The sequence below is a fragment of the Halictus rubicundus genome, chromosome 16 (assembly GCF_050948215.1).
Source record: "Halictus rubicundus isolate RS-2024b chromosome 16, iyHalRubi1_principal, whole genome shotgun sequence".
NCBI classification, from domain to species: domain Eukaryota; kingdom Metazoa; phylum Arthropoda; class Insecta; order Hymenoptera; family Halictidae; genus Halictus; species Halictus rubicundus.
In genome coordinates this window covers 8,198,709-8,212,700 of record NC_135164.1, presented here as the reverse complement: position 1 = coordinate 8,212,700, position 13,992 = coordinate 8,198,709, and the positions used below count along the sequence as shown (strand labels likewise).

General features: G+C 37.8%; 1 protein-coding gene across 2 annotated transcripts; it reads left to right on the top strand.

Annotated features, from left to right (window-relative positions):
• LOC143362223 (prostaglandin E2 receptor EP3 subtype) lies at positions 1-13,181 on the top strand. Of its 2 annotated transcripts, none has more exons than XM_076802204.1 (6): positions 1-394; positions 1,958-2,197; positions 9,483-9,660; positions 9,934-10,172; positions 12,247-12,475; positions 12,800-13,181. In XM_076802204.1, exons 1-6 carry the CDS (start codon positions 194-196, stop codon positions 12,910-12,912), a joined length of 1,200 nt encoding a protein of 399 aa, XP_076658319.1. In that variant the 5' UTR covers positions 1-193; the 3' UTR covers positions 12,913-13,181. The 2 variants fall into 2 exon arrangements, with proteins under 2 accessions (XP_076658319.1, XP_076658320.1); XM_076802205.1 differs by having other exon boundaries at positions 2-394; positions 9,486-9,660.
• The last annotated feature ends 811 nt before the right edge of the window (positions 13,182-13,992 follow it).

Sequence of the window (13,992 nt, the reverse complement as noted above, 5' to 3'; positions counted from 1 at the left end):
ATCTATCCGGCCGTGTAGGAGAGACGAAACATAGCCACCAGATCATTTACAATCGATTACCATCCACGGCGTTTCGTGGCGAGGGTGAACGAACTTTATAAATATTGAGGTCCCTGAATCACTGCATCGACGATCACGCTAATCTACACAAGCCGTCGTTCGTTTTCTTGTTGTTGCGAGACTCGTCCGAAAAATGTCGCTCACCTCGACCGAAGAGTGGAACGAGACCTTGTCGATGTTAGGATTCAATTTGACGAGCACCGTTCCGGACGCCGTTTTGAACCCGCCGAAACGACACGTGACCGTCGCTGCTCAATTTGTGCTCACCCTTGTGTACTTTACCGGAGTGATCGGCAACGTGTCCGCTCTAATCATTCTTTTCCATCGCGACAAGGTAATTACGCCGATCAGAATGTTAATCGATACCATCTTAATTGGCCCGGCCGATGTTCGTCACCAGCTTCCGGGAAAGGGTGCAGCAAACTTCAATTTTACTCGTTTCTCTCGGAAAATTAATTTTGGGTAGTGTTCCTGATTTCTCAACAGTTTTCACTTCTCGAGAAATGAGAACCAAGACTATATTTCTCGAGAATTTTCCTGGATTTAAATTTCTCGAGAAATGAGAAATAACCAATTATAAAATTTCTCGAGAAGGAACACTAATTTTGGGGGTGAAACGTTCAGGAATCGGATAAGAACAATGCAAATATTTTGTATATATATCTTCTTCAATGGTTGGCTACATGTTCATGCAGTGGCTCTAAAAAGTATTCGAGAAATATTACGAATTGAAAGTATTTAAACAAAGTGTTTTCCAACTTGAAACCCCCATTTTTGCATCATACATTTTCAAGGTTTACGGAGCACTAAAAATGACTATTTTACATTACTTTATAATAATAACATGAATCTATCGATCAAAGTTTGTAGCCATTTTTTTAATAATATATACCCGGAGAAATCAATTTGTTAAATAATTGCTCATTGATTGCATTTTTACAATCTCAATATTCGCAATTTAAAAATATTAGAATCCGTCATTTTGACGGTTCCCGTAAATCTAGTGTTAAAGAACACGGAGGAAAGTTAGAGGAAAACTGAATGCACGTTCTTTCTTCGCGAAAATACCATGAATTGAAACGTCTCTAAAGGTATTGGAAATTTGTTCTTCACGACTGAATCTACCATAGATCTGCAGTTTGAAGCTTCCTCTTTACAACGAGCTCGTAAACTTTGATATACGACTCTTTTTAGTTGTGTTACATACAGCTCTGAATGAAAGGTGTGCTATCAACTTCGTAGTAGTATACGATGTACTATAAGGACTTCATACGACTGAACTTTATTCCTCATCTCTGTTTCACAGCACAGACAAGAAATTCGTACATCAAGCCTTAGGGGTCGTTGTAGAGGGGAACCTTCAATTTTCATATGCATGGTGAATTCAGTCACCAGAAAGTTTTTCAATATCTTTAGAGACGTTTCAGTTCGTAGCCAGTTGGGGAAAACATATCATCAATTTTCCGGCCGGTACATCGTGCGAAAACATCGTAAAAAGAAAATGAAGATGCAATAAGAAAATAGGGGTTTAAAGTTTTTAAATGAGCCAATATTCATTGTATATTAAACCTTCAAACATATTTCGAAATAATTGTTTCTTGGAAAAATTGTGCAAGCAAATCGTAAACTTCAGTAGAAGTTTATCGAACATTATCTTTTTCAAGAAGTCCTCATTATAACTGTGTATATGTTCTACGATGCATGAACGAAGCAAAGTCAGAAAAGTAATAGAAAATTAGTATTTGCTTCAGGAGTGCAGTCTTCAAAGAAGATTAGTCCCCTGCGCAAGGACGGCAATAATAAAAATTAGTTTCAAGATATTTCAGTAACAAAAGAAAATGATCGATTCAAAAGTTGAAATTAAATAATTGAAGAAATATATTCTGTTGTTTTTCAGAGGAGAAACCCGAAACACTTGCTGATGCTGCGATGTCTGGCAACGAACGACCTCGTTGCGCTATTAGGGATGCTGGTACAGATGTACATCACGATATACGTCGGCAGCGTGATATCCACCAGAGGGTTTTGCTCCCTTCGTGTAGTCTGGAGGCTGTTTGGTTTGTTCAGCGGTTGCGTGGCGATCGTCATGGCGGCTGAAAGGTGGCTGGCCTTGACGAGGCCCTTCGTTTATCAAAGGGTAAGTCAAGATTCTCGATAACTTTGTTTGGGGGCCTTCGCAGGGTTCAGTTTTCTTGACCTGGGAGAAAATCGACCTCCTCCAGCTATTTTTGGACACTGGAAAACGGATAATGAAAGTGTTTGTAGGGGCAAATTGCACGCTGGAACTTCAATTAGGCGAATCAATCATGGGGACATGTATCGGTATTCCTTACTGAATTCTGTAGAATGAATCATATTTTAGAACGTATATAAAGAATGAAAGAGTCAAGATTTGGAGAAAACGTCCTCAAGATGTCATCAGCATCCTCAAAGAAATTGCTCGTCTTGCTGTCGAATTTAAATGACGTCAATTATTTAGCGAATTATCAATTTTAAGAATGATACGCCCACCGTAGAAATCAGAAGATTCGTTGCGTATTTTCTTGGTAAAAATAAGCTCATCCAGATAAATGAGGGAGCAAGAAGATATTGTTTCGGTCCGGCCATCTTCGAGAGTTTTATCTGGTACGCGATAAGACTCGTATTACGTTGGCCACACTTTACGTATGGTACTGACCCATTTCTTAACCAATTTAACGCGACTTCGATTGTTGTGAACGCCAATGAAAGTGACAATACGTCTTATTGACGTTGGTATACTACCTTGGTCAACTTATTGTCGGGAGTATATTTGCAATACGCATGTTGGTGATCACTAGACTGCGGATTTTATGCATTGATTAAAAAAAAAAAAAAAAGAATGAGCTGGTGCAATTTAAAACAGCGATGAGATTGCATGCTTTATGCAATTTCTTACTCCTATACATTATTTAATATAAAACTTTATGTAAGACTTTTATATATTATAGTTATATTCGCGTTTTAATAACTAGATCTGACAGCATCATCTTAAATGAGGATTTCACGAAGTTAAAAAGGAGACATAAAATTCATTAAAATTGATCCCCTTCGTATAATCTAATAATAATTATATGTAACACCTCATATAATCGTACCCTCTATCATTGCATAAAAATGAACGAAGCCCATTTTATTTAGAGTCTCAACGCAAAAATTAAATTGAATCGATAATGTGGTGCGTTATGTCATCTGTACGTAATAGTCATAATCATAATCAAACTATAATTAACGCACGTCTAATTAAGGGTTAATTAGACCACTCATCTATAATTCTTTCATTGAATGCGACCATTTTCTTTCGTTTACGTAACGGAAAATATGGAACAGACGATGCAATTATTTAGATGCAGTTGCCAGAATTATCGGCACGAGAGGCGTATCCCTTAATTGTGTCCATTAAGTTGAACGATATTTTCTTGACGCACTATGAAATTTCAAGAACGGTTTAATAGTGTCGATTCTCTCAAGGTTAATGGGATCATTAGCTTGCGTGGCGCACGTATCGATCGTTTACGCTACCCGCTGACAGAATCTATGATGGAGGAGACCATGCATTGACATTCTCCGGATTCCGCAGGTGATTGTACCTGGAGTTATCGGATGGACACCTCGCGAATATTAAACTCCGCGGACAGACCGGTAACGCGTTTGTATCAATTTGCGTCCTTTTAAAACGCGACGGAAATCATTATTTAAACTGTCTTCGCTGTAATAGAATTTCTGACTGCCGAAACTGTACGCTTCCGGTCCGTCTTCTGCTTGATTACGGTACTCGCGGGATTGAACATCAGAATTTGCGTACTATTTGCAGCCATAGAAACGAAAACGACTACTAATTACTACTTATCAAGTAATTTTTATTTATCCGAACATTTGTCAAAAAATATTTCAGAACTTGTTAGTCTCGCAGGAGACAATACTGCATTCGAACAATAATGCATCCGAACAAAGGATGCCACGTTATTTGTTTTTAATACTGTAAGAATTATTTTCCATTGATTTTACAGTTGCCTTTAATTCTGTAAAAGTACCGCAACGCGTACGAAAATATTTTCAAAATTGGAACTGCTCCAAAAGAAGAGTTTCGCGAAATTCAATTTTATTTAAAATACTGGAGTAATACTATATCTGATTACCAAGTTGTTATACTTTCTTCAAACACTCATGCTGTAACGTGATCTGAGCAATGCGCAAATTCTTATCGTCGTCATTTTGATATCGCCTCATTACCTCTTTTTTTAAACTAGTCGTTCGCGTCATGTCCATAGGGGACATTAAGATTGATTAATTTCGTTTTTTATGTAACACATTATTTTGAAAGTTTTGAAATATTTTCAACATTTTTAATCTACTCATTTTTGTCGTCAATGTATGAATAATTTGTTATGCACGAATGCACGAATAATTTGTCATAAAAGAATGAGATAATTACTTTAATTTTGCACAGTAAAGTTGCTCGGTGAAGTCGAGGATTTTTGCTAGATCGAAGTAGATCCCTTTCGTTACACTTTAAATAGATAAACCGTTATCTTCTCCTATTTGCGTGGATTTTGGAACGGACATAGTTAGATTTTTAACCGATTCAGGATGTAATGATTAAGGAAGGTCATGGGTCACATGGAAAGGCGCGCGTGTACCTCGTCATTCTCGCGATAATGATAATATAATCGGTGATAGCTCGCAGGCGCCTTTGGCTATTTCTGAGAAATGGCGGGGAAGCTACGTGATCGCGAACATCTCGCCCAATTACGTATTTCGAATGGGATTAAGCAGACTGTACGTTTCTCGGCTTGTCTTGCGTTATGTTTGATTTAAGGTCGTTGTGTATGATTGCGGCTGGCACCCATACTGATTATACTTAAACTTGTCATGTCAGAGGGAAGAACTTCTGGCCCATGCTGTGACCCAAATACGGTAGCAAGTCACACCTACGCTCTGCTCGACGTTTTCTGATTCTAACAGTCGCCAAAGTTCTTTGATTTTCAATTTCTCATTGAATTTTACTGACTTGGACGTTTCAATGTAATTTAGATAATAATTAACATAGTAAGCCTACCGTTGCTAGTTAAATGACCAGTTTCAGATACTCTGCTTGACGCATACTGAAATTAAAAAGATACATTTTGCAACACATTTTGCAGTAAAAATCGTGCAAGATCTCAATTTCGTCTCCATCATAACTCGACATAGATCGATCGATTTTAGTACTTGGTAGGTTTAACGTCAAAACGTGAATGGTTTTTCGAAGTTTTCGCTTCATTGACGATAAAATTAGGTAAAGACGTTGATTAAACGTACGATTCAGTGTTTTATTGTATTCTTCTAAGGTCGAGTTTTTTTTTTCTATATGCTTGATACTTGTAATCTCTTAAAAGTACGCTGTCCCTTTCCAATTTTGTCTTGCTTTGGAAATAATGGTAGAATTGATAGAATTTTTAGTGATACTGTATAATCTTTTTAATAGTAAACTAAACGCTTGCTTGGGAGTTCCGAGATATGTACTCCGACTTTTGACAGGCGTCCGGCCAAGGTTAGTGAAATGAATGGTGAACCTTGCCGAACAGATGCGTATGAAGCTATGGATATTTTCACTTTTTCTTATGGTACGTGTATCCTCGCACGTACATGCATTTTATTAAACTCCGAACCTCGTTGTTGTGACATTCGACACGATAGTTCTCTCCGAACTTATCGTTTTAGCTGATTAACTGCCTCATTAAGTCCTACATTGTAAACAGAAATACGTACAATTAACTTTCGTTTATATCGGAACGTGTTATCGTGCAGTTGTACGGACCAAAGTACTCTAATACTACAATATTTTTATTTATCTCAGACTCAGTGTAGCAATAAGTTCAACGATATGTTTGTTGTATTTATTTGTTGTATTTATAATTGTGAATAGAGTGATTAAACAATCTTTACGATTCCGACCTCTCTGTAAATCAGATTACAAATATCTGTATACAAATATTAGTTATCTTTTAGTAAACAAAGATTGTGTTACAAGATTTTTGTAAATACGTGCGAAGAACATTACTTAACGAAACAGTGAATTATTCCAATTCTAGTGTACTTCGTATAAATTATTTTGTATCAAAAGATATTTCTAAATGTACACGAATAGAATTTATTAAATAATTATACTTCGAATAAATTATTTTGCATCGCGAGATTACTTGCATCAGTCTTACTTAAGTAAATAGTGAATTATTCGAATCGTGTTATACTGCCAAATAATTGTATTCTTATTAAAGTACTTCATACCATCTATTAGTTTGAAACATAGATAAACGATTTACATATAAATAAAAATAAAATAGAAGAAAATCATATTTAAATTTTGTACTGGAATTTATGGTACAGTATTTTTTTTTTGTGACGAAGAAGCAAGAGTTTCTGTTGCACACTAGAATGTACTTTATCATTCACATGTGCTTCCGGTTCGACGAAGTATCTTTCAAAATGGGTCACTGATGCTAAGCAAATTGGAAAGCGAAACCCATCTGAAAATCCTTGATTTCTGTTAACAATCCTTCAGGCAATCCTCAATTACCGAGGACACTATAAATTTGCGACGATGCAATTTACCTTTGGCGAACGTGAGATCGATGTTAGCGATAAAATACAGAGCAGAATGAAAATTACAGGGCTCAAACTAACTAGAGGCAGCGAAGAATTCCAATTCCATTTGGAATTGAAAACAGGGGCACGTGGCCAAAGTAAACTTCTTCTTTGGAGAATCTCGAAATTTTCGGGTACCCGGCCCGATCCCGAAAACATTTCGTGTTTCCGACCCGACCCGGCCCGACCTGACCCGATACTTCGAGTCCTCGCGCACCCATAGTAATCAGTGGTGACGATGTCCCAAGTGAGTAACTGGTAAATAACAGACTACGGTTTTAGCATATTTTTGTATTGTTTAATTTATGCGTTGTAGTAGAAAAAGCATTTTTTGTGAACTACACGTATACTATGCACATCGACATCGATGTAATGTTAAGATTTGAACAATTTCGATGCAAACATGTTCGATGGAATAATGTTGAACTGTTAAGTTATTATTAGATACGTATTTCTATAATTTACATATAGGTTAAGAAAAGAAACCATTACACGATTTGCACACTGCCGAAAGCGATCGTAACGATATGCAGTGAAACGAATATTTGTTATTACACTGACGGATATACGTACGTATAAAATTTGAATCTGGTATCACCGCTAGTGTAAATCATCGTGGCAACATAAATGCTGACCGATTTCAGGCTTGTTCGCGACGAAAGCGTAAAATAGTGTGTTCAATTTGGCGATGAATGATTCATCAGGTGAGGACGCGCATTCACAACGAACCGAAATCGGAATTTCAGTTCCCGTTCTTCATTATTTCGATAGTGTATTATTATACCAGTCCATGTAATAACAATTTTATTAAAAAATATCGTGTACGTACAAGAGGGAGATTTAGCGTGCTTTTACAGCGTTGTTCGAATATTTAATTCTAATTCGACTTTGTTTATGAAGCAGGCACTCTTCATCTTCTATTTCTGATTTCTGATCGTCGCGGAATTTTCACTTAAGCCGATATGTACGTGTTTCTATCGGCTCGAATAGATAAGTGCGAAAACATGGCTACATAAATCATGGTTTGAGCGTTGTAAAATGGGCGTAAATAATGTTGCGTTAATGCTTTTCCTTTTACACTGGAATTTAGAGCGAGACATCGCCTTACGCTCTAACCTCGATATAAAATGAAACATTATGGTAATCATATCGATAAATCCATTAGTGAATTATCGATATGTACTACTAGTTACGTAACACGCGGTGCAAAGGAAGATTGAATATTATAACGTATAATATAATATAATATGTTAGAAGATAGTTATCCCGTCTGCTTCAAATTTCTGAATTAAGTCTCTGCAACATGGATTCATCTTGTTAAAAACAATGCTGTCTTTGATGAGGCTAGCAGCAGCTAGCTAGCACGTCTCATCACTGACTGAAGCATCCAATGACGTTCTGTCCAAAATGAGCCGCACCGTGCCAGTGTAAATTTACAACGTAAATTTAGGATGTTTTTCGAGCTTAGCTTGAGCTGTTTCTCTAACGTCACTAATATAAGGTCGCTGACTCATTAAAAAGAGGCACAATAAAGCTTCGCTAAAATACTTATTTCCCAACCACAGTTCTCGGAGAACTGCGTATTCCTAATTTTTTCAATGCCAAATGAAAAATAGAGAGGACATTAAAACATTGTAACTCCAAAATAAGACAAATAGAATGGCAGTGAATTGAAAGAAAGCTTCTACGTTATTTATTTATTAAGAGTTGAAAATAGACAAATGTGAACGACTAACTTGCGAAAATATATAGTTGCGAATGAATAAATTGTGAAAATACATACTTGCGAGTGATTTTGAATTAATCAATTAGTAGAAACTGGAATTAGAAGTTGGCAAAGAATATTATGTGATATTGTTTCTCAAATTAACAGCTCAGAAATTGTACTAATATTTTATTCATTTACATCTATATTAAAACTGAGTGAGACATAGGATTTGCATTAACCGCCTCGTATATTCAGGTTTGAAAACCATTTGTCAGAACTGATAGTTACCCATGCTATCTCGAGGGAGTGCAAAGTTCAAGCAGGACATCTTGTTCGTGTAATTATTACTGTTTCCTCCAATTGTCTTCTGCTTTCATTCTGGAATGCTTTATTTGCTCCCCGCGGTATAATCTTTCACCTTCTTTCCTTTAGGCTCGTGACTGTATACACACGGGGTTGACAGTAGTTGGAAACTTCAATCTACCTTTTGTTGGCAAGGGAATATGACATCAACGTGATATCTGAAAATGATATAAAATAAACGTAACAAAATCGTGTTCAAAGTATGAACAGTAGGTTCGTAATAATATTTACGAAAAAGTAACGTGGATACTAAATACGAGTAACAATTGTCTTATGATTTTTCCGAAAGTAAAATCATCATTGAAAAAATTAGGATGCAGCTTGATAAGGAAATATTGAACTCTTCATGAATTGAATCAAGAAATTCAATTACTCTGCACGTCTCAAACAGTAGTTAAGGAACGTAAATTGTCGTTCAATTGTTTACCGACAAGCAATTCAGTAAAAGGTTGTTCCTAGTGATTAGCACTTGCCTTGTAGACGCTAATGAGATTTATTGACAACATCGACGAGGGTCTGAATTCACTAAGACTGGGTAAAGCAGTCCGGTAAATGAAACGAACACTTTCATTCTTCCTTCTATCCTCTCGTTTATTATTTCTTTCAATTCAATTCCGTTTCTTTTATCTTAGTTATTGATTACAAAAGGAGCAATATCTGCGAAAACTGATGCAACTTAATCTGTGACACCTATAATATTTTCCAGCAGGTGACGTATCCGATCATCGTACGTTGTATGCTGGTACTTTGGTTGGTTGCCCTCGCCTTGACAAGCTTGCCGGTTTTGGGTTTCGGTTTGTACTATAAGGGCGAGCGGTGCGTTCGATACAGAGAAGCTACTGATCCAGCAGATGTTGCGTACGCTTATGTTTGGTTCGTTTTCGGTGAGTACGCGGACGCTATAGCAATCGATAAGTTCATTGACGTATCTCGGCTACGATAATGCGACAGGTGTCGTGTGATAATTGTACTAACCACTTACACGGAGAATATAACGAAGCGAAACACTCTCTTCTATTTTTGCAATTCTCTTCTGCTAAGAAAAAGATTTGAAATATTGCTGTTCTTTTTCACGGCCGTTTCATTTTCTCCGAGGCTTTCGAAGGTGCTCGTAAAAGATAACAGGACAAATGCTGAACGTTGCCTTTCAATTTCAGGTACTGGCCTCTGTTTGTCCATAGTCTGGTGTAATTTGGCCGTTTCCAGAGCACTTAGCAGGCTGAGTCGAAAGGCCGGTGCTTTACGGCGTGTAACAAGATCCTCTTCAAGACCGAAACCGTTGTTGACGATGGCCAGTCCACCGTCAGAAGTCGTCACAACCGCTGAGGAAAGAGCATTCGCGAGACTGATGGCCGTGCTGTCCATATCGTTCGTTATTTGCTGGATGCCGCAAATGGTATGCTAGTATAATTGCCCATTCTCCACTTCATTGCATAACTTTATTTCACGATTCCGATTAAAAGCATTTAACTTGAACTAGAAGTTCAATCTCAATAGAAAATGAAACAAATCAATTTATACACGCAGCTACATAGTTTTAAATCGGAACAACAATCCCTTCAAAAAAATAATTAAAGCAGCGTCAATTTCGAAGTACAATCTTCACTCGATACAGTGATTGATATATGTCGCCAAGGCCTGCATGATAAACGTCGCGGAATTATTCCCACTACCAATTTCAAGATGCGGTGTCTACATAGACATTCATTTCTGTTTTTAATGATTGTGATTCAATTCCATTTTTCTAACTTTTCAAGTATTCATATTATTAAATATCTATGATAACTATGTACCTCTGAATAACTATGAACCGCAAGAGCTGTCCAGAAGAAAAAGAGACTTCCGGCTGGACTCCTTCATGGGAAGGAATGGTGATTACGTGAACTGCTTGCGAACTATCGCCCGATAATATTTACCCTCGACGTCGAAACGCCGATAAAATTCGTATTCGTACTAGTCGTGACGGGACTCTAAACGTGTACTGACACTTTACTATTCTTCGCCATGTCGCGTGCTTAAATTATGAATACTTAAATACGCGTTGGAACGATAACGAGCAACCTAATATCCCTGAAATGAAAATCAACAGTGAATGGCTGTGAATTAATTGTTATATCCATAATCTAGGTCTTAATAAAATTCATAGGAAAATTCTAAATTATTTCAGAGAAGAAGCAATGTTTGAATTTTCTTTTTGCTCGCATTTTCACCGATTATTTGACAGTCATCAACGAACTTTTTATTTCCCGTGCATTCGATTAACGAACGTGGTTTAATCACGGAAGAGAAATTATGTCAATTAGATGGAGGACTGTTGGTCGATCTCCCAGCCACATTCTTTGCATTTTCAGCACAATATAATCGCTGCTCATCCTGTCTTGACGAATACAATCGCGTCGAACAATGCACCCGGCGCTGCTTCAATCGCGTACGACTTCCTGCAGCTCCATCTTCTTATTCGATCGTTTTCCCCTCGAGCACGCCGGAAGTGTTTCTTTCGACTCGAAATTAACGCTCGGATCGTACAATCGAACGACCGTTTACAAAGTTAAACAAAAATATCTTCAACCGTTTCGTGAACGGGAACACGAAACCGTTTAGGCTCATAGACGCGTGTACCGTGGAATCGATGTAACGATTCGACCGTGTAAAGTTGCAAAACGTGACGCACTTCCGCTAGCCGGCACGAAGGTTGGAAACAACGATTTAGTTTAGAATATCTTCACGTACGATCGATCGCGACATCCGCCAACTATCGATGCTGGCTAAATCGTTCAGCTTCGAGCGTGTACCGGATGTAGAGCGATTTCGAGAAACGATAGAAAAATTGTCTGCCTCTGCGACCTATCGAAGCCTGCGTGCTCCTGTCGATAACTCCAAAGCAGGCGCCTAAGTATAATAGCTTCTTTGGTACTCAATGTCCTCGACCATTCAAAATAAAATTAAATCAATTACATTAATATTGAATATTAATATATAGAAACGTATAGAGACAATAAAATCTCATCTAAATTCACAAAGCTAATAGTCAACAGGGAATTTTATATACCGAACTATATGATTCGTAGTCACTCGTCATCGTTCTACAAATAAAATAATTATTTTTATGCTGCACTAATTGAGGAGCAAATATAATAGGCACGCAATACTGTCTAGGACAAGTTTTTCAAAAATTCAAATAGCATAAAAGGATTCAAATATTGAAGCTGGCAATACATAGGTATATGCGGCGCACAAATTGATTAGTATTCACGAATTTCAAAGAATTAAAATATATTTTACTGTCGGAAATAATTTCCGTCATATTTTGTGAATTTCCTGCACCTTATAAGTCGTTCGTGAGCCTTCGATGTGATAGATAAATGATTCGGATTTAAAATAACGTTACAGCTGTCATTCTTTCGCCTAATATTTTATACCGCGATGTTTAACTATTCTTGTTGCATTATTTTGTGACGTATTGTCGGCAGATCTCCATTCCATTGGCACAAATCGCGCTGCAGCTGCCTCAGAAGGCGATATTCGCGAAGAAAGCGATTCATATGTTCCACGTAGCCGCAGACGTGCTCCTTTGTATTCACTTCACTCTTGATCCATATATCTACGTGCTATTGAGGATGCCCAGACCACGATTCCGTCTCCTGAAACCTCTTTGCAAGATCTGTTGGCCAGATAGAAGCCGGTCGAGTTCGTTCACAGGTGAGCCCTTTCATGTTGAGTGCAATCTGTGAAACAACTTCCATGATCAATTATTTGAAGACCGCTACTCTTTCAGTTTAATTCAAAATATGCTTCCATAACTTCCTTTCAATTTACAGTAATTTCAATTTCAATTCAATTTTTAAGAATTTTTAACTATTTCCTTTTTCGCAATATTAAGTCACTCTATAAATTCGCAAACTTTTCCGACCTTTTAATGCTCTGAATAGTCAGCAATAATGGATGAAAGTGTGACAAGGGAAGGGGAGTGAGTGAAGGGAAAGTTCAGTTTAAAAGGATTAATCGAATCTGTTCGCTCGACAGGCACTACAGATCACCATGGCAGCAGCGGTGATCCATCGACACCGATCACCGAGGCACCCTCCACACCTGTCAGCGAAGTGCACGATTCACCCCTAGTCGCAGTGTCTGTTTGAGGCAGGTTTCAGCGAACGGTCTTCCAGGGACGAATCGAGACCGACTGTGTTACCCACGTCTGAGCCTCTCTCAGGATACAGTGAAATTGATTCGATTGATACGATTGTCGAGAGGAATTCGAGAATGCGATGATCGCAGTCGAACACGACGATGAACACTATTGGGGGTTTGGACTATTGTAGATCGGAGAAATTGTTCATGTTCAGTGATGAGTCTCTCTTCCTTTGGTGGAACTTTGAGATACCGAGTCGTTAACCTCTTAAGCACTGTACGCTTAAGTTAAAAACTGTACGTTTGAACGGTACGCCACTATAGTGGCTTTCCGTGGAAAGCGTCAGTCTGAACGGTGCGAACCACTATAGTGGCTTTTGTGCCGTCCGCGGACAGGTGCGCCGTCCCTGGGAGACAGAGTTGCGGACAAACGCGCCGTACCTGGCAGATAGAGTTGCGGACAAGCGCGCCATGCTTAAGAGGTTAAGGAACAAATGAGTATGTTGAGAACTATACCTCGCCGGTATTTCGTGTACAATTTACCTACATCAGGTTTTCATTCTGCTACGATTTAGAGCTACACTTTTTCTGGCTATGTATTAAGATGTACAGCTGGAATTTCTGCGTTGTCATAATTTATAATGTCCGGTTAACACGCGAACGTTTGCCAACCGTGCGAGTGACGAGCTCAAACGAGCAGAAACCTGAGAACCATTTTGCGGTATTTTTATTTCCAAGAAACACCGTTGTTATTTTCAAGAGTATAGTTACAAAAAGCGTAATTTCAATGATAAACGTGAGAGACATTCTCAAGAATTATTTGCCTAAGAAGCCTAAGAATTGTAAAATAGAAACTAATACTAGAATGAATGATAAATAATTCTTTCTTTCGTTTTTTTAATTCCATACTGACCCAGGATATTTTAGGATTAATTTTAAGCTGTTACATATACTCGGAGACTACTAATTTTAGTGATTGTTGCTCGATTCATACATTTTTATTTTTATCGTGATTTAGTAATTATTTAATTTTTTTTATCGAATAACATGATAGTTAGTTACCTAAATGCAATAATTGAATCATTTCA